This window comes from Mobula hypostoma, unplaced genomic scaffold, assembly GCF_963921235.1.
Source record: "Mobula hypostoma unplaced genomic scaffold, sMobHyp1.1 scaffold_119, whole genome shotgun sequence".
Lineage (NCBI taxonomy): Eukaryota > Metazoa > Chordata > Chondrichthyes > Myliobatiformes > Myliobatidae > Mobula > Mobula hypostoma.
This window is the reverse complement of record NW_026948270.1, coordinates 175,186-197,689: the sequence shown is the minus strand read 5'-3', so window position 1 is coordinate 197,689 and position 22,504 is coordinate 175,186. Positions and strand designations below refer to the sequence as shown.

Genomic DNA, 22,504 nt, shown 5'->3' with positions numbered 1-22,504 from the left:
GGGTGCTGAGATTGGGGGGTTGAGATTGGGGGTTGAAATTGGCGGTTTGGGAGGGGGGTTGAGATTGGCGGTTTGGGAGGGGGGGCTGAGATTGGGGGTTGAGATTGGAGTGTTGAGATGGCGGGTGTTGAGATTGGGGGGTTGAGAGTGGGGGTAGAGAGATGGGGTTTGAGAGAGGGGGCTTCAGAGTGGGGTTGAGAAACGAGTTGGGAAAGTGAGATTTGTCAGGGCAGTTGAGATTGGGGGATTGAGATTGGGGGGTTGAGAGAGGGGTTGGTAGAGGAGTTTGGGGGAGAGGGGTGAGAGAGGGGGTTTAAGAGAGAAGGGGTTTGAGAGAGGCTGGTTTGAGAGGGGTTGCAAGAGGGGGGTTGAGAGATGGGGTTTGAGAGAGCGGGGTTGAGATTGGGGGGTTGAAGGGGTTTTGAGATGGGGTTTGAGATTGGGGGTTGAGATTGTGGGGTTGAGATAGGGGTGTTGAGATTGGGGGTGCTGAGATTGGTGGGTTGAGATTGGTGGGTTGAGATTGGGGGTTGAGATTGGGGGGTTGAGATTGGGGGGTTGAGATTGTGGGGTTGAGATTGGAGTGTTGAGATTGGAGTGCTGAGATTGGAGTGCTGAGATTGGGGGGTTGAGATTGGGGGTTGAGATTGGGGGGTTGAGATTGGGGGTTGAGATTGGGGGGGTTGAAGTGGTTTTGAGATGGGGTTTGAGATTGGAGTGTTGAGATTGGGGGTTGAGATTGTGGGGTTGAGATAGGGGTGTTGAGATTGGGGGTGCTGAGATTGGTGGGTTGAGATTGGTGGGTTGAGATTGGGGGTTGAGATTGGGGGGTTGAGATTGTGGGGTTGAGATTGGGAGTTGAGATTGGAGTGTTGAGATTGGAGTGCTGAGATTGGGGGGTTGAGATTGGGGGGTTGAGAGGTGGGTTGAGATTGGGGGTGTTGAGATTGGGGGGTTGAGATTGGGGGTTTGGGAGGGGGCTGAGATTGGGGGAATGAGATTGGTGGGGTTGAGAGGTGGGTTGAGATTGGGGGCTGAGATTGGGGGTTTGGGAGGGGGGCTGAGATTGGGGGATTGAGATTGGTGGGGTTGAGAAGTGGGTTGAGATTGGGGGTGCTGAGATTGGGGGCTGAGATTGGGGTTTTGGGAGGGGGGCTGAGATTGGGGGGTTGAGATTGTGGGGTTGAGATTGGGAGTTGAGATTGGAGTGTTGAGATTGGGGGTGCTGAGATTGGGGGGTTGAGATTGGGGGTTGAAATTGGCGGTTTGGGAGGGGGGTTGAGATTGGCGGTTTGGGAGGGGGGGCTGAGATTGGGGGTTGAGATTGGAGTGTTGAGATGGCGGGTGTTGAGATTGGGGGGTTGAGAGTGGGGGTAGAGAGATGGGGTTTGAGAGAGGGGGCTTCAGAGTGGGGTTGAGAAACGAGTTGCGAAAGTGAGATTTGTCAGGGCAGTTGAGATTGGGGGATTGAGATTGGGGGGTTGAGAGAGGGGTTGGTAGAGGAGTTTGGGGGAGAGGGGTGAGAGAGGGGGTTTAAGAGAGAAGGGGTTTGAGAGAGGCTGGTTTGAGAGGGGTTGCAAGAGGGGGGTTGAGAGATGGGGTTTGAGAGAGCGGGGTTGAGATTGGGGGGTTGAAGGGGTTTTGAGATGGGGTTTGAGATTGGGGGTTGAGATTGTGGGGTTGAGATAGGGGTGTTGAGATTGGGGGTGCTGAGATTGGTGGGTTGAGATTGGTGGGTTGAGATTGGGGGTTGAGATTGGGGGGTTGAGATTGGGGGGTTGAGATTGTGGGGTTGAGATTGGAGTGTTGAGATTGGAGTGCTGAGATTGGAGTGCTGAGATTGGGGGGTTGAGATTGGGGGTTGAGATTGGGGGTTGAGATTGGGGGGGTTGAAGTGGTTTTGAGATGGGGTTTGAGATTGGAGTGTTGAGATTGGGGGTTGAGATTGTGGGGTTGAGATAGGGGTGTTGAGATTGGGGGTGCTGAGATTGGTGGGTTGAGATTGGTGGGTTGAGATTGGGGGTTGAGATTGGGGGGTTGAGATTGTGGGGTTGAGATTGGGAGTTGAGATTGGAGTGTTGAGATTGGAGTGCTGAGATTGGGGGGTTGAGATTGGGGGGTTGAGATTGGGGGTTGAAATTGGCGGTTTGGGAGGGGGGTTGAGATTGGCGGTTTGGGAGGGGGGCTGAGATTGGGGGTTTGAGATTGGGGGTTGAGATTGGAGTGTTGAGATGGCGGGTGTTGAGATTGGGGGGTTGAGAGTGGGGGTAGAGAGATGGGGTTTGAGAGAGGGGGCTTGAGAGTGGGGTTGAGAAACGAGTTGGGAAAGTGAGATTTGTCAGGGCAGTTGAGATTGGGGGATTGAGATTGGGGGGTTGAGAGAGGGGTTGGTAGAGGAGTTTGGGGGAGAGGGGTGAGAGAAGGGGTTTAAGAGAGAAGGGGTTTGAGAGAGGCTGGTTTGAGAGGGGTTGCAAGAGGGGGGTTGTGCGAGGGGGTTGAGAGATGGGGTTTGAGAGAGCGGGGTTGAGATTGGGGGGGTTGAAGGGGTTTTGAGATGGGGTTTGAGATTGGAGTGTTGAGATTGAGGGTTGAGATTGTGGGGTTGAGATAGGGGTGTTGAGATTGGGGGGTGTTGAGATTGTGGGGTTGAGATTGGTGGGTTGAGATTGGGGGTTGAGATTGGGGGGTTGAGATTGTGGGGTTGAGATTGGGAGTTGAAATTGGAGTGTTGAGATTGGGGGATTGAGATTGGGGGTTGAGATTGTGGGGTTGAGATAGGAGTGTTGAGATTGGGGGGTGTTGAGATTGTGGGGTTGAGATTGAGGGGTTGAGATTGGTGTTTGAGATTGTGGGGTTGAGATTGAGGTGTTGAGATTGGGGGGTTGAGACTGGCGGGTTGAAATTGGGAGTGTTGTGATGGGGGTTGAGTAAGGGGGTGGAGAGATGGGGTTTGAGAGAGCGGGGTTGAGATTGGGGGGTTGAAGGGGTTTTGAGATGGGGTTTGAGATTGGAGTGTTGAGATTGGGGGACTGAGATTGGGGGTTGAGATTGGGGGCTGAGATTGGGGGGTTGAGATTGGGGGTTTGAGATTGAGGGGTTGAGATTGGAGGGTTGAGATTGGGGGTTGAGATTGGGGGGTTGTGATGGGGGTTGAGAAAGAGGGTGGAGAGATGGGGTTTGACAGAGCAGAGTTGAGATTGGGGGGGTTGAAGGGATTTTGAGATTGGGGTTTGAGATTGGAGTGTTGAGATTGGGGGAATGAGATTGGGGGTTGAGATTGTGGGGTTCAGATTGGGGGAATGAGATTGGTGGGTTGAGATTGGGGGGTTGAGATTGGGGGGTTGAGATTGGTGGGGTTGAGATTGGGGGTTGAGATTGACGGGTTGAGATTGAGGTGTTGAGATTGGGGGGTTGAGACTGACGGGTTGAAATTGGGGGTGTTGTGATGGGGGTTGAGAAAGGGGGTGGAGAGATGGGGTTTGAGAGAGCCGGGTTGAGATTGGGGGGGTTGAAGGGGTTTTGAGATTGGGGTTTGAGATTGGAGTGTTGAGATTGGGGGAATGAGATTGGGGGTTGAGAGTGGGGGGCTGAGAATGGGGGTCTGAGATTGTGGTGTTGAGATTGGGGGGTTGAGATTGGTGGGGTTGAGATTGGTGGGGTTGAAATTGGGGGTGTTGTGATTGCGGGTTAAGAAAGGGGGTAGAGAGACGGGGTTTGAGAGAGCAGAGTTGAGATTGGGGGGGTTGAAGGGGTTTTGAGATGGGGTTTGAGACTGGAGTGTTGAGATTGGGGGACTGAGATTGGGGGGTTGAGATTGGGGGTTGAGATTGGGGGGTTGAGATTGACGGGTTGAAATTGGGGGTGTTGTGATTGCGGGTTGAGAAAGAGGGTGGAGAGATGGGGTTTGACAGAGCAGAGTTGAGATTGGGGGGGTTGAAGGGGTTTTGAGATGGGGTTGAGATTGACGGGTTGAAATTGGGGGTTTTGAGATGGGGCTGAGATTGGGGGTGTTGAGGGGGGGTTTGAGAGAGAGGGGTTGGTCGAGGGGTTTGGGGAGAGGGGTGAGAGAGGGGGGTTAAGAGAGAAGGGGTTTGAGAGGCTGGTTTGAGAGGGGGTTGTGCGAGGGGTGTTGGGAGGGGGTGATTGAGAGAGGGAGTCAGAGAGAGTGAGGGTTGAAGGGGGCGGTTAGATAGACGGGGAGCGAGACGGCGATGGAGACGGGCGAGAGCGCGGGGGAGATCACCTGTAGGTTGGAGAGCTGGGTGAAGGATTTCTCGCAGCCGGGCTGGGCGCACTTGTAGGGCCGGTCCCCCGTGTGAATTCTGCGGCAGAGAGGGACAAAAGGTAAGAGCATGGTAACACCCCCTCCCCGCCCCGGGTCCAAATTCCCGCCGACCCCTTCGAGGCCCCGAGACCGGCCACCCCTCCCCGCCCGGCCGCGGCCCTCCCCGCCCCTCCCCGCCCGGCCGCGGCCCTCCCCGCCCCTCCCCGGCCCTCACCGCGTGTGCTGCTGCAGGTGTGAGAGCTGCCGGAAGGTCTTCTGGCAGAACGAGCAGGTGTAGGGCTTGGCGCCCGAGTGGATGCGGACGTGCTGGGCCAGGTACGAGGAGTTGGCGAAGCTCTTCGAGCAGTGCGGGCAGTGGTGGGGCTTGGCCTCCGTGTGCGACTTGGCGTGCAGCTGCATGTCCGACTTCGAGACGAACGTCAGGGGGCAGATCCGACATCTGCGAGAGGGAAGGGGGGGGGTGTGCGGCAGGGTCAGAGACCGTCCCTCCGTACTGAACCCCTCCGGAAAGACTCCCGCACCCTCCTCCGGGTAGCGCACCTCGCCCCGTCCCCCTCACCCTCTCGTCCAGACATCCACTTCTCTCCCGCTTCCTTCCCCCTCGCCCTCTCTCTTTCTCCCGGTCTCTCCCTCACTCTGTCTCTATCCCCCGTCTCTCTTTATCCCTCTCTCTCTCTCCACCCCGTCTCCATCTCTCTCTCTTTCCGTCTGTCTTTACGTTCCTCCCACTCCATCTCTCTCTCTCCCTCTGTCACCGTCTCGCTGCCTCTCTATGTCCCTTCGTCATTGTTCTCACTCTTTGTGCGTCTTTGTCTTTCTCCCCCTACCTTCTTCTCCCTCTCTGTCCCTCTTCGTCTCTCTCTCTCTTTCCGTCTCTTTATCTCCCTCTGTCTGTCTATCCTTATCTCTTTATCTCTCTCTCCCTCTCACCGTCTCTCTTCCAGTCTTTCTCTCTCTCATTCTCTCCCTCTCCTCCTCTCTCTGTCTCCCTCTATCTCTCTCTGTCACTTTCTAACTCGCTTAATCTCTCTCTCTCTCTCTCCCTCCCTCTTTCTTTCTGTCTGTCTTTCTCTCTCTCCCACTCCGTCTCCCACTCTGTCTCCCTCCCTCTCTCTCTCTCTCCCTCCCTCTTTCTGTCTGTCTTTCTCTCTCCCACTCCGTCTCCCACTCTGTCTCCCTCCCTCTCTCTCTCTCCCCCTCCCTCTTTCTGTCCATCTTTCTCTCTCTCCCACTCTGTCTCCCTCCCTCCCTCTCTCTCTCAGCCTCTTTCTTTCTGTCTGTCTTTCTCTCTCTCCCACTCCATCTCCCTCCCTCCCTCTCTCTCTCTCTCCCTCTTTCTTTCTGTCCGTCTTTCTCTCTCTCCCACTCCATCTCCCTCTCCTCTCTCTCTCTTTCTTTCTGTCCGTCTTTCTCTCTCTCCCTCTTTCTTTGTCTGTCTTTCTCTCTCTCCCATTCCATCTCCCTCCCTCTCTCTCTCTCTCCATCTCTCACTCTCTCTCTGTCTCTCTCGGTCTCATTCTTTCTGTCTCTCTTTCTCTCTCTCCCACTCCGTCTCCATCTCTCTCTCCCCACAACCAGCCGGATTTCCCCCTTGGAGATGCCCCCACAGTCGCTGACGGTGTACGTGTCCCCCATCTCCCCGCTCCCTCCCTTCCCTCCTTCTCCCCCACCCCAGCTCTCCCAGTCCCGCTCCATCCCTAACCTGTAGGACTTCCCGTCCTTGGAGGCCTCCTCGTCGTTGGGGACGGCGTACGGGTCTCTCGCCTCCCCGAGGACCCCCTCGCCCAGCCGGCCCCGCCGCTTGCGGGGGCCGCCGGCCTTCGCGAGCCCCCCGTCCTCCTCCTCCTCGGGGGCCGGCGTCTGCGGGGGGGGCCCGGGCTTCGGCTCCAGGCCCGAGACGGAGGCCAGACCCGAGACGATCATGGCGGGGCCCGCCGCGAGGGAGAGGGTGGGGTTCTGGGCGAGGGGGGCCAGGGAGGGCGACGAGGTGGTGGCAGCGGGCACGGAGGACGAGGAGGAGGAGGGGGTGAGGGCACTCGAGCAGGGGGCGATGACCAGACCTGGGTGGGGAGAGAGAGGAGAGAGGGGGGGAGAGAGGGAGCAGAGAGGAGGAGAGAGAGGGGAGGGGGGCAGGGTGAGAGGGGGAGAGAGTGGGGAGAGAGGACGGAGGGGAGAGAGGGGAGGGGGAGAGGGGAGAGGGGGTAGGGGAGGGGAGAGAGGGGTGAGAGAGAGGGGAGGGGGGAGGGGAGGGGAGAGAGGGGTGAGAGAGAGGGGAGGGGGAGAGGAGAGAGAGGGGAGGGGGAGAGGGGGTAGGGGAGGGGAGAGAGGGGTGAGAGAGAGGGGGAGGGGGAGAGAAGGGAGAGAGAGGGGGAGGGGGGAGAAGGGAGAGAGAGGGGGAGGGGGGAGAAGGGAGAGAGAGGGGGAGAAGGGGGGAAGAGGGGATGAGAGGAGGGAAAGAGGGGGGAGAGAGGAGGGAGTGGGGGTTGAGAAGGGGGAGAGGGGGAGAGGGGAGAGAGAGGGGGAGGGGGGAGAAGGGAGAGAGAGGGGAGAAGGGGGGAAGAGGGGATGAGAGGAGGGAAAGAGGGGGGAGAGAGGGGGAGAGAGGAGGGAGTGGGGGTTGAGAAGGGGGAGAGGGGGAGAGGGGAGAGAAGGGGGGAAGAGGGGATGAGAGGAGGGAAAGAGGGGGGAGAGAGGGGGAGAGAGGAGGGAGTGGGGGTTGAGAAGGGGGAGAGGGGGAGAGGGGAGAGAAGGGGAGAGGGGGAGAAGGGGGGGAAGAGGGGATGAGAGGAGGGAGGGAGAGAGGAGGGAAAGAGGGAGAGAGAGGGGAAGAGGGGGGAGAGGGGAGAGGGAAGAGGGGGAGAGAGATTGGGCGAGGGTGGAGTAAGAGAGAGGAAATGGGAGAGAGATGTCAGTATAAACAGACACCCGCCCCCCTTTCCCCATCCCTCCCTCCCGTTTTCACTGCTGCCCTCCCTTCTCTCCCCACTCCCCCAACGTCCCCCGTCTCTTCACTTCGCCCCGCACTCTCCCCGTCTCCATCGCTGAACGACACGACCCCCCCGCCCCCCCCACCATCACCACCTCCCCCTCGTCCCTCCTCCCCTCCCCTCGGCCCCAGCTGACCTGTCATCAGGGTGGTGGAGGGCAGGGGCAGCAGGGTGAGGTTGTCGGAGACGGGCGTCTGCGCCTGGGCGCTCTGCTTGCTGTCGGCCCCAGGGGCGGTGGGCTGCCCGGGGGCCGGGGCCGGACCGCCGGAGAAGGCCTGGCCCCCCGACTGCGAGCCGGCCTTCACCTCCATCAACTGCTCCTTGATCTTGTTGATGAACATCACATTCTCAAACTGCGGGGCACGGAGAGAGGGAGAGGGGAGAGAGGAGAGGGGAGAGGGGGGAGAGGGGAGAGGGGAGAGGGGAGGGGGGGGAGAGGGGGAGAGGGGGAGAGGGGGAGAGGGGAGAGAGGGGGGAGAGGGGGAGAGGGGAGAGGGGAGAGGGGAGAGGGGAGGGAGAGGGGGAGAGGGGGAGAGGGGGAGAGGGGAGGGGGGGAGAGGGGAGAGGGGAGAGGGGAGAGGGGAGGGGGGGGGAGAGGGGGAGAGGGGGAGAGGGGGAGAGGGGAGAGAGGGGGAGAGGGGAGAGGGGAGAGGGGAGAGGGGAGAGGGGGAGAGGGGGAGAGGGGAGAGGGGGAGAGGGGAGAGAGGGGGGAGAGGGGAGAGGGGAGAGGGGAGAGGGAGAGGGGAGAGGGGGAGAGGGGAGAGGGGAGAGGGGAGAGGGGAGAGGGGAGAGGGGAGAGGGGGAGAGGAGGGGAGAGGGGAGAGGGGGAGAGGAGGGGGAGAGGGGAGAGGGGAGAGGGGAGAGGGGGAGAGGGGAGAGGGGAGAGGGGAGAGGGGGAGAGAGGGGAGAGGGGAGAGGGGAGAGAGGGGAGAGGGGAGAGGGGGGGAGAGGGGAGAGGGGAGAGGGGAGAGGGGAGAGGGGAGAGGGGGAGGGGGAGAGGGGAGAGAGGGGAGGGGGAGAGGGAGAGGGGAGAGGGGGAGAGAGGGGAGGGGGGAGAGGGGGAGAGGGGGAGAGAGGGGGAGGGGGGAGAGGGGAGAGAGGGGAGAGAGGGGAGAGAGGGGAGAGGGAGAGAGGGGGAGAGGGGGAGAGGGGGAGAGGGAGGGGAGAGGGGAGAGGGGAGAGGGGGAGAGGGGGGAGGGGGAGAGGGGGAGAGGGGAGAGAGGGGAGAGAGGGGAGAGGGGAGAGGGGGAGAGGGGAGAGGGGGAGAGGGGGAGAGGGGAGAGAGGGGAGAGGGGGAGAGAGGGGGAGAGGGGAGAGAGGGGAGAGGGGAGAGGGGAGAGGGGGAGAGGGGGAGGGGGAGAGGGGAGAGGGGAGGGGGAGGGGAGAGAGGGGAGAGAGGGGAGAGGGGAGAGGGGAGAGGGGAGAGGGGAGAGGGGGAGAGAGGGCGAGAGGGGAGAGGGGAGAGAGGGGGAGAGAGGGGAGAGGGGGAGAGGGGAGAGGGGGAGAGGGGGGGGAGAGGGGAGAGGGGGGAGAGGGGAGAGGGGGAGAGGGGAGAGGGGAGAGGGGAGAGGGGGAGAGGGGAGAGGGGAGAGGGGAGAGGGGAGAGAGGGGAGAGGGGAGAGGGGAGAGGGGAGAGGGGAGAGGGGAGAGAGGGGGAGAGAGGGGAGAGGGGAGAGGGGAGAGGGGGAGAGAGGGGGAGGGGAGGGGGAGGGGGAGAGGGGGAGAGGAGAGGGGAGAGAGGGCGAGAGGGGAGAGGGGAGAGAGGGGAGAGGGGAGAGGGGGAGAGAGGGGAGAGGGGAGAGGGGGAGAGGGGGAGAGAGAGGGGAGAGGGGAGAGGGGGAGAGGGGGAGAGGGGGAGAGGGGAGAGGGGAGAGAGGGGAGAGGGGAGAGGGGAGAGGGGAGAGAGGGGGGAGAGAGGGAGAGGGGAGAGGGGAGAGGGGAGAGGGGGAGAGAGAGGGGAGAGGGGAGAGGGGGAGAGGGGAGAGGGGGAGAGAGGGGAGGGGGAGAGGGGAGAGGGGGAGAGGGGAGAGGGGAGAGGGGAGAGGGGAGAGGGGGAGAGGGGAGAGGGGAGAGGGGAGAGGGGGGAGAGGGGGAGAGGGGGAGAGGGGAGAGGGAGAGGGGAGAGGGGAGAGGGGAGAGGGGAGAGGGGAGAGGGGAGAGGGGAGAGGGGGAGAGGGGAGAGGGGGAGGGGAGAGGGGGAGAGGGGAGAGGGGAGAGGGGGAGAGGGGAGAGGGGAGGGGAGGGAGAGGGGGAGAGGGGGAGAGGGGAGAGAGGGGAGGGGAGAGGGGAGAGGGGGAGAGGGGAGAGGGGGGGGAGAGGGGAGAGGGGGAGAGGGGAGAGGGGGAGAGGGGAGAGGGGAGAGGGAGGGGAGAGGGGGAGAGAGGGGAGAGGGGGAGAGGGGAGAGGGGAGAGGGGAGAGGGGGAGAGGGGATAGGGGGAGAGAGGGGGAGAGGGGAGAGGGGAGAGGGGAGAGGGGAGAGAGGGGAGAGGGGAGAGGGGGAGAGGGGGAGAGGGGAGAGGGGAGAGGGGAGAGGGGGAGAGAGGGGAGAGGGGAGAGGGGAGAGGGGAGAGGGGGAGAGGGGAGAGGGGAGAGGGGAGAGGGGGAGAGAGGGGGAGAGGGGAGAGGGGAGAGGGGAGAGGGGGAGAGAGGGGGAGAGGGGAGAGGGGAGAGGGGAGAGGGGGAGAGAGGGGGAGAGGGGAGAGGGTAGAGGGGGAGAGAGGGGAGAGGGGAGAGGGGAGAGGGGGAGAGGGGAGAGGGGGGAGTGGGGGAGAGAGGAGAGGGGGGAGAGGGGAGAGAGGGGGAGAGGGGAGAGGGGGGAGTGGGGGAGAGAGGAGAGGGGGGAGAGGGGAGAGAGGGGGGAGAGGGGAGAGGGGAGAGGGGAGAGGGGAGAGGGGAGAGAGGGGAGGGGGAGAGGGGGAGAGGGGAGAGGGGGAGAGAGGGGAGAGGGGAGAGGGGGAGAGGAGGGGGAGAGGGGAGAGGGGAGAGGGGGGGAGAGGAGGGGGAGAGGGGAGAGGGGAGAGGGGAGAGAGGGGAGAGGGGAGAGGGGGAGAGGGGAGAGGGGGAGAGGGGGAGAGAGGGGAGAGGGGAGAGGGGGAGAGGAGGGGGAGAGGGGAGAGGGGGGGAGAGGAGGGGGAGAGGGGGAGAAAGGGGGAGAGGGGAGAGGGGAGAGGGAGAGAGGGGGGAGGGGGGAGAGGGGAGAGAGGGGAGGGGGGAGAGGGGAGAGGGGGAGGGGGGAGAGGGGAGAGAGGGGAGAGAGGGGAGGGGAGAGGGGAGAGAGGGGAGGGGGAGAGGGGAGAGAGGGGAGAGAGGGGAGGGGGAGAGAGGGGAGAGGGGAGAGGGGGAGAGGGGAGAGGGGAGAGGGGGAGAGAGGGGAGAGGAGGGAGAGGAGGGGGAGAGGGGGGAGGGCGAGAGGGGAGAGGGGGAGAGAGGGGAGAGGGGAGAGGGGAGAGGGGGAGAGGGGGGAGAGGAGGGAGAGGGGGAGAGGGGGGAGAGGAGGGGGAGAGGGGAGAGGGGGAGAGGGGAGAGGGGAGGGAGGGGGAGAGGGGAGAGGGGGAGAGAGGGGGAGAGGGGAGAGGGGAGAGGGGGAGAGGGGGAGAGAGGGGAGAGGGGAGAGGGGAGAGAGGGGGAGAGGGAGAGGGGAGAGGGGGAGAGGGGAGAGAGGGGGAGAAGGGAGAGGGGAGAGGGGGAGAGAGGGGAGAGGGGAGAGGGGAGAGGGGAGAGGGGAGAGAGGGGAGAGGGGAGAGAGGGGAGAGGGGAGAGGGGGAGAGAGGGGAGAGGGGAGAGGGGGAGAGGGGGAGAGGGGAGAGGGGGAGAGAGGGGAGAGGGGAGAGGGGGGAGGGGGGAGAGGGGAGAGGGGAGAGGGGAGGGGGGGAGAGGGGGAGAGGGGGAGAGGGGAGAGAGGGGAGAGGGGAGAGGGGAGAGGGGGGGAGGGGGAGAGGGGAGGGGAGAGGGGAGAGGGGAGAGGGGAGAGAGGGGAGAGAGGGGGGAGAGAGGGGAGAGGGGAGAGGGGGAGAGGGGAGAGGGGGGAGAGGGGAGAGGGGAGAGGGGAGAGGGGAGGGGGGGGGGGGAGAGGGGAGAGAGGGGAGAGGGGAGAGGGGGAGAGGGAGAGAGGGGGGAGAGGGGAGAGGGGGAGAGGGGAGAGGGGGAGAGGGGAGAGGGGAGAGAGGGGAGAGGGGAGAGGGGAGAGGGGAGAGGGGGAGAGGGAGAGAGGGGGGAGAGGGGAGAGGGGAGAGAGGGGGAGGGGAGAGGGGGAGAGAGGGGGAGGGGAGAGGGGGAGAGGGGAGAGGGGAGAGAGGGGAGAGGGGGAGAGGGGAGAGGGGAGAGAGGGAGAGAGGGGAGAGGGGAGAGGGGGAGAGGGGGAGAGGGGAGAGGGGAGAGGGGGAGAGAGGGGAGAGGGGAGAGGGGAGAGGGAAGAGGGGAGAGGGGGAGAGGGGAGAGGGGAGAGGGGAGAGGGAAGGGGGAGAGGGTAGAGGGGGAGAGAGGGGAGAGGGGAGAGGGGAGAGGGGGAGAGAGGGGGAGAGGGGAGAGGGGAGAGGGGAGAGGGGGAGAGAGGGGAGAGGGGAGAGGGGAGAGGGGGAGAGGGGGAGAGAGGGCAGAGGGGGAGAGAGAGGGGGAGGGGGAGAGGGCAGAGGGGGAGGGGAGAGGGGGGAGAGGGCAGAGGGGGAGAGGGGGGAGGGGGAGGGGAGAGAGGTGGGGAGAGGGCGGAGGGGGAGAGAAGGTGGGAGAGAGAGGGGGAGACGGGGAGAGAGGGGAGGTGGGGAGGGGGGATAGAGGGACAGGTGGGAAGAAGGGAGGGGTGGAGGAGGGTGGAAAGGGTGAGAGACAGAAGGTGGAAGGAGGAAGAGGGAAAGAGAGGGGGGAGAGGAGACAGAGACAGAGGGGGACACGAGGAGGAAGGGAGCCGGGGAAGGAGGGAGGGGAGAGCAGACCGACAAAGGGAAGGGAGACGAGAGGGAGTGGGGGGGGGAAGAAAGGAGGGTCACGCGGGGAGACGGAGGGGGGAGGGATGCAGAAGGGGGAGATGGGGAGGGGGGGCGTGGGGAAAAGAGCAGAGGGAAAGGGGGAGATGGAGGAATGGCAGATGGGAGAGAGAGAGATTGAGAATCGCGGTTATCACAAACAATGAGGCAAACAGCCCCCAGCACCCCCAACCATAGAGAATCACCCAGGAGGCAGGGAGGGAGGGAAGAGGAGAGAGAGAGAGAGAGAGAGACAGAGAGAGACAGAGAGACAGAGAGAGAGAGAGGGAGGGGGAGAGAGAGAGAGAGAGAGAGAGAGAGAGAGATGGAAAAAAGAGGCAGAAGGGGGAGAGAGCTGTAGAGAGATGTGAGATATTGATAGATGGGGAGGGAGAGGGGGATAAGCAGACAGCCAGCGAGAGAGGGAGCAAGGCGGGGAGAGAGAGATAAGAGGGGAAAAAAGACAGAACGTGGAAATCTACAGCACATTACAGGCCCTTCGGCCCACAATGTTGTGCTGACCCTGTCAGCTACTCTAGGGACTGTCTAGAATTTCCCCTGGTACACAGCCCTCTATCTTTCTGAGCTCCATGTCCTTACCTTAGAAATTACCCAGGGTTACCCATAGCCCTCTACTTTTCTGAGCTCCTTGTACCTGTCCAGGAGTCTTTTAAAAGACCCTGTCGTATCCGCCTCCACCACCGTGGCCGGCAGCCCATTCCACACACTCACCACTCTCTGTGTGAAAAACTTACCCCTGACATCTCCTCTCTATCTGCTTCCCAGCACCTTAAACCTGTGCCCTCTTGTGTTAGCCGTTTCAGCCCTGGGAAACAGCCTCTGACTATCCACACGATCAATGCCTCTCATCATCTTATACACCTCTATCAGGTCACCTCTCATCCTCCGTCGCTCCAAGGAGAAAAGGCCGAGTTCACTCAACCTATTCTCATAAGGCATGCTCCCCAATCCAGGCAACATCCTTGTAAATCTCCTCTGCACCCTTTCTATGGTTTCCACGTCCTTCCTGTAGTGAGGCGACCAGAACTGAGCACAGTACTCCAAGTGGGGTCTGACCAGGGTCCTATATAGCTGCAACATTACCTCTCGGCTCCTAAACTCAATTCCACGATTGATGAAGGCCAACGCACCGTATGCCTTCTTAACCACAGAGTCAACCTGCGCAGCTGCTTTGAGCGTCCTATGGACTCGGACCCCCAGATCCCTCTGATCCTCCACACTGCCAAGAGTCTTACCATTAATACTATATTCTGCCATCATATTTGACCCACCAAAATGAACCACTTCACACTTATCTGGGTTGAACTCCATCTGCCACTTCTCAGCCCAGTTTTGCATCCTATCAATGTCCCGCTGTAACCTCTGACAGCCCTCCACACTATCCACAACACCCCCAACCTTTGTGTCATCGGCAAATTTACTAACCCATCCCTCCACTTCCTCATCCATGTCATTTATAAAAATCCCGAAGAGTCGGGGTCCCAGAACAGATCCCTGAGGCACACCACTGGTCAACGATCTCCACGCAGAATATGACCTGTCTACAACCACTCTTTGTCTTCTGTGGGCAAGCCAGTTCTGGATCCACAAAGCAATGTCCCTTTGGATCCCATGCCCCCTTACTTTCTCAATAAGCCTGGCACGGGGTACCTTATCAAATGCCTTGCTGAAAGCCATATACACTACATCTACTGCTCTACCTTCATCAACGTGTTTAGTCACATCCTCGAGAAATTCAATCAGGCTCGTAAGGCACGACCTGCCCTTGATAAAAAACCATGCTGACCGTCCCGAATCAGATTATGTCTCTCCAGATTGCTCATAAGCCCTGCCTCTCAGGGTTTCCTCCAGAAACCTGCCCACCATTGAAGTCACGCTCGCTGGCCTGCAATTTCCAGGGGCGAGGAGGAAGAGAGGTGGGGAAAAGAGCAGAAAGACAGGTAAATGGAGAGGGAGGGAGGGAGAGAGAGAGAAAGAGAGAAAGACAAAGAGGCGGAGGGGATGAGAGAATGAGAGAGTTAAAGAGACAAAGTTAGAGAGACAGAGAAAGCGGGAGAGAAAGAAAGAAATAAAGAGAGAGAGAGAGAGAGAGATACACAGCGGAGAAAGGGGAGGAGAGGGAGAGTGCACAGATCAGGGAACTTTCCGTACCTGTCCTGCTACGGCTGGTATCGGGGTCCAGAAGTAGCTGTTGTTGTAGTGTGAGTCTTCCATCACTCCCTGTCCGAGAAAGAGAGAGAGATGAGAGAGTGAGTGTGTGTGTGACAGAGAGAGAGAGAGAGAGACAGACAGACAAACGGACAGAATGCGATAGACGGAAGGAGTGGGGGGGAGACGACGGAACTGGGGGAGCAGAGAGAGGGAGGGAGGGAGACAGGAACGAGAGCAGGAAAGATTCGACAGGCAGTGTGAGTGACAGCCATCGAGAGGAGAGATCCCCTCTCACCAGCAACCCACCCCTCCCACACCACCGTCCCACACACATCTCAGCGAGAAGTCAGCGCGTTCAACCCCACGCACGGCAGACTAGTCAGCACATTATCCCGATTACCAAAAGTACTCTCTTATCAAAGGCAGAACTCTCCACAACTTCTCACAGACATTGCTGAGGCGAACAGGAACGGGGGACGGGGGGACGGGGTCCCGGTGGGTCTGACGGGAGCGGGAGACGGGGTCCCGGTGGGTCTGACGGGAGCGGGAGACGGCGTCCCGGTGGGTCTGACGGGAGCGGGAGACGGGGTCCCGGTGGGTCTGACGGGAACGGGAGACGGGGTCCCGGTGGGTCTGACGGGAGCGGGAGACGGGGTCCCGGTGGGTTTGAGGGAGCGGGAGACGGGGTCCCGGTGGGTCTGACAGGAGCGGGAGACGGGGCCCCGGTGGGTTTGAGGGAGCGGGAGACGGGGTCCCGGTGGGTCTGAAGGGAGCGGGAGACGGGGTCCCGGTGGGTCTGATGGGTGCGGGAGACGGGGTCCCGGTGGGTCTGACGGGAGCGGGAGACGGGGTCCCGGTGGGTCTGACGGGTGCGGGAGACGGGGCCCCGGTGGGTTTGAGGGAGCGGGAGACGGGGTGCCGGTGGGTCTGAAGGGAGCGGGAGACGGGGTCCCGGTGGGTCTGATGGGTGCGGGAGACGGGGTCCCGGTGGGTCTGACGGGAGCGGGAGACGGGGTCCCGGTGGGTCTGACGGGAGCGGGAGACGGGGCCCCGGTGGGTTTGAGGGAGCGGGAGACGGGGTCCCGGTGGGTCTGAAGGGAGCGGGAGACGGGGTCCCGGTGGGTCTGACGGGAGCGGGAGACGGGGTCCCGGTGGGTCTGAAGGGAGCGGGAGACGGGGTCCCGGTGGGTCTGACGGGAGCGGGAGACGGGGTCCCGGTGGGTCTGACGGGAGCGGGAGGCGGGGTCCCGGTGGGTTTGACCGGAGCGGGAGACGGGGTCCCGGTGCGTCTGACAGGAGAGGGAGACGGGGTCCCGGTGGGTCTGACGGGAGCGGGAGATGGGGTCCCGGTGGGTTTAACGGGAGCGGGAGGCGGGGTCCCGGTGGGTTTGACCGGAGCGGGAGACGGGGTCCCGGTGGGTCTGACGGGAGCGGGAGGCGGGGTCCCGGTGGGTCTGACGGGAGCGGGAGACGGGGTGCCGGTGGGTCTGACGGGAGAGGGAGACGGGGTCTCGGTGGGTCTGACGGGTGCGGGAGACGGGGCCCCGGTGGGTTTGAGGGAGCGGGAGACGGGGTGCCGGTGGGTCTGAAGGGAGCGGGAGACGGGGTCCCGGTGGGTCTGATGGGTGCGGGAGACGGGGTCCCGGTGGGTCTGACGGGAGCGGGAGACGGGGTCCCGGTGGGTCTGACGGGAGCGGGAGACGGGGCCCCGGTGGGTTTGAGGGAGCGGGAGACGGGGTCCCGGTGGGTCTGAAGGGAGCGGGAGAGGGGGTCCCGGTGGGTCTGACGGGAGCGGGAGACGGGGTCCCGGTGGGTCTGAAGGGAGCGGGAGACGGGGTCCCGGTGGGTCTGACGGGAGCGGGAGACGGGGTCCCGGTGGGTCTGACGGGAGCGGGAGGCGGGGTCCCGGTGGGTTTGACCGGAGCGGGAGACGGGGTCCCGGTGCGTCTGACAGGAGAGGGAGACGGGGTCCCGGTGGGTCTGACGGGAGCGGGAGATGGGGTCCCGGTGGGTTTAACGGGAGCGGGAGGCGGGGTCCCGGTGGGTATGACCGGAGCGGGAGACGGGGTCCCGGTGGGTCTGACGGGAGCGGGAGGCGGGGTCCCGGTGGGTCTGACGGGAGCGGGAGACGGGGTGCCGGTGGGTCTGACGGGAGAGGGAGACGGGGTCTCGGTGGGTCTGACGGGAGCGGGAGGCGGGGTCCCGGTGGGTCTGACGGGAGCGGGAGACGGGGTGCCGGTGGGTCTGACGGGAGAGGGAGACGGGGTCTCGGTGGGTCTGATGGGTGCGGGAGACGGGGTCCCGGTGGGTTTGAAGGGAGCGGGAGACGGTCCCGGTGGGTTTGACAGGAGCGGGAGACAGGGTCCCGGTGGGTCTGACGGGAGCGGGAGACGGGGTCCCGGTGGGTTTGAAGGGAGCGGCGGACGGGGTCCCGGTGGGTTTGACAGGAGCGGGAGACGGGGTCCCGGTGGGTCTGACGGGAGCGGGAGACGGGGTCCCGGTGGGTTTGACGGGAGCGGGAGACGGGGTCCCTGTGGGTCTGACGGGAGCGGGAAACGGGGTCCCGGTGGGTCTGACGGGAGCGGGAGACGGGGTCCCGGTGGGTTTGAAGGGAGCGGGAGACGGGGTCCCGGTGGGTTTCACAGGAGCGGGAGACGGGGTCCCGGTGGGTTTCACAGGAGAGGGAGACGGGGTCCCGGTGGGTCTGAAGGGAGCGGGAGACGGGGTCCCGGTGGGTTTGAACGGAGCGGGAGACGGGGTCCCGGTGGGTCTGAAGGGAGCGGGAGACGGGGTCCCGGTGGGTCTGATGGGTGCGGGAGACGGGGTCCCGGTGGGTCTGAAGGGAGCGGGAGACGGGGTCCCGGTGGGTCTGACGGGAGCGGGAGACGGGGTCCCGGTGGGTCTGAGGGGAGTGGGAGACGGGGTCCCGGTGGGTCTGAGGGAGCGGGAGACGGGGTCCCGGTGGGTCTGACGGGAGCGGGAGACGGGGTCCCGGTGGGTCTGAGGGGAGTGGGAGACGGGGTCCCGGTGGGTTTGAGGGAGCGGGAGACGGGGTCCCGGTGGGTCTGAAGGGAGCGGGTGACGGGGTCCCGGTGGGTCTGATGGGTGCGGGAGACGGGGTCCCGGTGGGTTTGAAGGGAATCGTTTCCTCCTGCAAATAATAATTTCCAATCTGTCACCCCCCCCATAACCATCCGACACTCTCCCTTCAAAACCCAGTTTTAACCATCAACAATCACAGAACAGTGCAGGCCCTTCGGCCCACGATGTCGTGCTAGCCCTTTCACCTGCTCCGACATCGGTTCCACCCCTTCCCTCCCACCTAACTCTCCAGTTTCCATCGTCCACGTGTCTGTCTCGGAGTTTCTCAGAGTGTGTCTGCCTCTGACACCAGCCCTGACAGGGCGTCCCACGCACCCACCGCAAAAAGCATCTCCCACCCCCACAGAACGTTCCTGCGATCACTGAAAAATTATGCCCCTTCATGTTAGAGGTTGCTGTTCTGGGGAAGAGTCTCTGGCTGTCTGCTCGATCTGTGCCTCTTGTCGTCTTGCAAAGAGAAAAGCCCAAACTCTCTCAACCTTTCCTCATCAAACACGCTCTCTAATCCGGGCAGCATCCTGGTGAATCTCCTCTGCACCCTCTCTAATCCGGGCAGCATCCCGGTGAATCTCCTCTGCACCCTCTCTAATCCAGGCAGCATCCCGGTGAATCTCCTCTGCACCCTCTCTAATCCGGGCAGCATCCCGGTGAATCTCCTCTGCACCCTCTCTAATCCAGGCAGCATCCTGGCGAATCTCCTCTGCACCCTGTCTAATCCAGGCAGCATCCTGGTGAATCTCCTCTGCACCCTCTCTAATCCAGGCAGCATCCTGGTGAATCTCCTCTGCACCCTCTCTAATCCAGGCAGCATCCTGGTGAATCTCCTCTGCACCCTCTCTAATCCGGGCAGCATCCTGGTGAATCTCCTCTGCACCCTCTCTAATCCAGGCAGCATCCTGGTGAATCTCCTCTGCACCCTCTCTAATCCAGGCAGCATCCTGGTGAATCTCTTCTGCACCCTCTCTAATCCAGGCAGCATCCTGGTGAATCTCCTCTGCACCCTCTCTAATCCAGGCAGCATCCTGGTGAATCTCCTCTGCACCCTCTCTAATCCAGGCAGCGTCCTGGTGAATCTCCTCTGCACCCTCTCTAATCCAGGCAGCATCCTGGTGAATCTCGTCTGCACCCTCTCTAATCCAGGCAGCGTCCTGGTGAATCTCCTCTGCACCCTCTCTAATCCAGGCAGCATCTTGGTGAATCTCCTCTGCACCCTCTCTAATCCAGGCAGCATCCCGATGAATCTCCTCTGCACCCTCTCTAATCCGGGCAGCATCCCGGTGAATCTCCTCTGCACCCTCTCTAATCCGGGCAGCATCCCGGTGAATCTCCTCTGCACCCTCTCTAATCCAGGCAGCGTCCCGGTGAATCTCCTCTGCACCCTCTCTAATCCGGGCAGCATCCCGATGAATCTCCTCTGCACCCTCTCTAATCCGGGCAGCATCCCGATGAATCTCCTCTGCACCCTCTCTAATCCAGGCACCATCCTGGTGAATCTCCTCTGCACCCCCTCTAATCCAGGCAGCTTCCTGGTGAATCTCGTCTGCACCCTCTCTTATCCAGGCAGCAGCCCGGTGAATCTCCTCTGCACCCTCTCTAATCCAGGCATCATCCTGGTGAATCTCCTCTGCACCCTCTCTAATCCAGGCAGCATCCTGGCGAATCTCCTCTGCACCCTCTCTAATCCAGGCAGCATCCTGGTGAATCTCCTCTGCACCCCCTCTAATCCAGACAGCATCCTGGTGAATCTCCTCTGCACCCTCTCTAATCCAGGCAGCATCCTGGCGAATCTCCTCTGCACCCTCTCTAATCCAGGCAGCATCCTGGTGAATCTCCTCTGCACCCTCTCTAATCCAGGCAGCATCCTGGTGAATCTCCTCTGCACCCCCTCTAATCCAGACAGCATCCTGGTGAATCTCCTCTGCACCCTCTCTAATCCAGGCAGCAGCCCTGTGAATCTCCTCTGCACCCTCTCTAATCCAGGCAGCATCCTGGTGAATCTCCTCTGCACCCTCTCTAATCCAGGCAGCATCTTGGTGAATCTCCTCTGCACCCTCTCTAATCCAGGCAGCATCCTGGTGAATCTCCTCTGCACCCTCTCTAATCCAGGCTGCATCCTGGTGAATCTCCTCTGCACCCTCTCTAATCCAGGCAGCAGCCCGGTGAATCTCCTCTGCACCCTCTCTAATCCAGGCAGCATCCTGGTGAATCTCCTCTGCACCCTCTCTAATCCAGGCTGCATCCTGGTGAATCTCCTCTGCACCCTCTCTAATCCAGGCAGCATGCTGGTGAATCTCCTCTGCACCCTCTCTAATCCAGGCAGCATCCTGGTGAATCTCCTCTGCACCCTGTCTAATCCAGGCAGCATCCTGGTGAATCTCCTCTGCACCCTCTCTAATCCAGGCAGTATCCTGGTGAATCTCCTCTGCACCCTCTCTAATCCGGGCAGCGTCCTGGTGAATCTCCTCTGCCCCCTCTCTAATCCAGGCAGCGTCCCGGTGAATCTCCTCTGCACCCTCTCTAATCCAGGCAGCATCCCGGTGAATCTCCTCTGCACCCTCTCTAATCCGGGCAGCGTCCTGGTGAATCTCCTCTGCACCCTCTCTAATCCAGGCAGCATCCTGGTGAATCTCCTCCGCATGCTCTCTAATCCAGGCAGCATCCTGGTGAATCTCCTCTGCACCCTCTCTAATCCAGGCAGCATCCTGGTGAATCTCCTCTGCACCCTCTCTAATCCAGGCAGCATCCTGATGAATCTCCTCTGCACCCTCTCTAATCCGGGCAGCGTCCTGGTGAATCTCCTCTGCCCCCTCTCTAATCCAGGCAGCATCCTGGGTAATCTCCTCTGCACCCTCTCTAATCCAGGCAGCATCCTGGTGAATCTCCTCTGCACCCTCTCTAATCCGGGCAGCGTCCTGGTGAATCTCCTCTGCACCCTCTCTAATCCAGGCAGAGGAGATTCGCCAGGATGCTGCCTGGATTATAGAGGGTGCTTTATGAGGAGAGGCAGAGCGAGCTTTTCTCTTCAGAGGGCAGGAAGACGAGAGGAGACTTGACAGAGGTGTACAAGATGATCAGAGGCACAGATCGAGCTACGGCAAGAGACTTTTACCCAGGATGGGGCTGGCCAGCGGTAAGGGGCATAATTTCTCGGTCATTGGAGGAACATTCGGTGGGGGGGGGGTGGGGGTGGGAATGTCAGAGGTATTTTTTAACACAGAGAGCGGTGGGTGCGTGGGACGCCCTGCCAGGGCTGGTGTCAGAGGCAGACACACTCGGGACGTTTGAGAAACTCCGAGAGGTAGAGACGTGGACGATGGAAAATGGAGGGTTATGTGCGACGGAAGGGTTGTACGGATCTGGGAGCGGTTTTAAGGGCTAGAATGACACCGCGGGCCCAGGGGCCTGGACTGTGTCTACCATCCTATGTTTCAGAGATTCTGATTTTGATTCTGACCGAACTCCAGTGCCCCTCTCGCGGTAATCAGACACAGCAACACCCCCTCAGTGACCAGATAATACTCAGCCAGCCGCCTCCCCTGCAATACTGATTGATTATAGACACCTCTGCTGATCAACTATCATCACCGCTCCCCAACTCTGATCGATTACAATGACCCCTCCCCCACTAAATGATCAATCACATCCCCCTCCCCCTCAGTGATCAATTACAATGACCCCTCCCTCCTCTGTGATCGATCTCCACTGCACCTCCCCCTCTCTGATCGATTAACATCGGCCCTCCACCTCATTGATCGATTACCATCACCTCTCCCCGTCTCTGATCGATTACCATCGCCCCTCCCCCTCTCTGATCGATAACGGTCATCCCTCCCCCCCTCTGATCGATTGCCATCGCCCCTCCCCCTCTCTGATCGATTAGCATCGCCCCTCCCCCTCTCTGACCGATAACGATCATCCCTCCCCCTCCCTGATCGATTGTCATCGCCCCTCCCCCTCTCTGATCGATTACCATCGCCCCTCCCCCTCTCTGATCAATAACGATCATCCCTCCCCCCCTCTGATCGATTGTCATCGCCCCTCCCCCTCTCTGATCGATTACCATCGCCCCTCCCCCTCTCTGATCGATATCATCCCTCCCCCCGTCTGATCGATTGTCATCGCCCCTCCCCCTCTCTGATCGATTACCATCGCCCATATCCCTCTCTGATCGATAACGATCATCCCTCCCCCCCTCTGATCGATTACCATCACCCCTCCCCCTCATTGATCGATTACCATCGCCCCTCCCCCTCATTAATCGATTACCATCGCCCCTCCCCCTCGGCGATAGATTACCATCGCCCCTCCCCCTCTCCGATCCCACACCAGGTCCTCCAGGCCCCCCCTCCCTCCGGTCCTCCCGGCCTGGTCCTCCCAGCCCCTGGTCCCCCCCACCCGGTCCTCCGACGCCGCTCTTGCCTCCCCGCCGCCTCGTCTTCGCCGCCGCCGGATCCGCGCGAGGACACAGAGAGGGAAAAAAAACAAAATCGCCCCGAGTCGGTGCGCGCGGGAGGGAGGGAGCGCAAACGGCTGGCGGGGCCACTTCCGCTTCCGGTCCCCAGCAGCCGGCCCCGCCCCCTTCCCCTTCCGCCCTGCCGCGGCCGGATGTGGGGACAGGTCGCTGCCGCGATGTGACCTTCTCCTACCCACACGCCATCTCGGCGACAGCGAACCAAACCCCCGCCCGCCCTGTCACCGAGGAGACGGGAGGGCTGAGCGCGGCAGCGCCGACGTAAAAGCCGACGGGAAACAACGGGAAGTGACGTCTGGACACACTGTGGGGGGGGGACCTTCTCCGCGCCGGTTGCGAGGGTGAGGGAGGCGGGGAGACTCGGGGCGCGGTTGGGTGACATCCGGGGAGGTCGGCAGCGGGGCGGATGTGACGAAAGGAGCCGCTGGGAGAGGGGCGGATGTGACGAGCAAAAACGACCTCACCTGGCCCTGGCCCTGGCCCTCACCCGACGGAAATGACGCCCCCGAGGAAGGGGGCTAGGCCCGG

General features: G+C 62.0%; 1 protein-coding gene across 1 annotated transcript in view; it reads right to left on the bottom strand.

Moving 5' to 3' along the window:
• znf384a (zinc finger protein 384 a) overlaps positions 1-22,079 on the bottom strand; it is a 57,783-nt gene extending 35,704 nt beyond the window's left edge. Inside the window, exons 1-6 of the mRNA XM_063040262.1 lie at positions 21,925-22,079; positions 14,404-14,472; positions 7,409-7,625; positions 5,988-6,345; positions 4,500-4,724; positions 4,244-4,322 (exon numbers count right to left, since the gene is read on the bottom strand). Of these exons, the coding sequence (XP_062896332.1) occupies positions 4,244-4,322; positions 4,500-4,724; positions 5,988-6,345; positions 7,409-7,625; positions 14,404-14,466 (942 nt within the window). The 5' untranslated portion in view covers positions 14,467-14,472; positions 21,925-22,079. The remainder of the gene's footprint in view (positions 1-4,243; positions 4,323-4,499; positions 4,725-5,987; positions 6,346-7,408; positions 7,626-14,403; positions 14,473-21,924) is intronic.
• Positions 22,080-22,504: the final 425 nt, after the last annotated feature.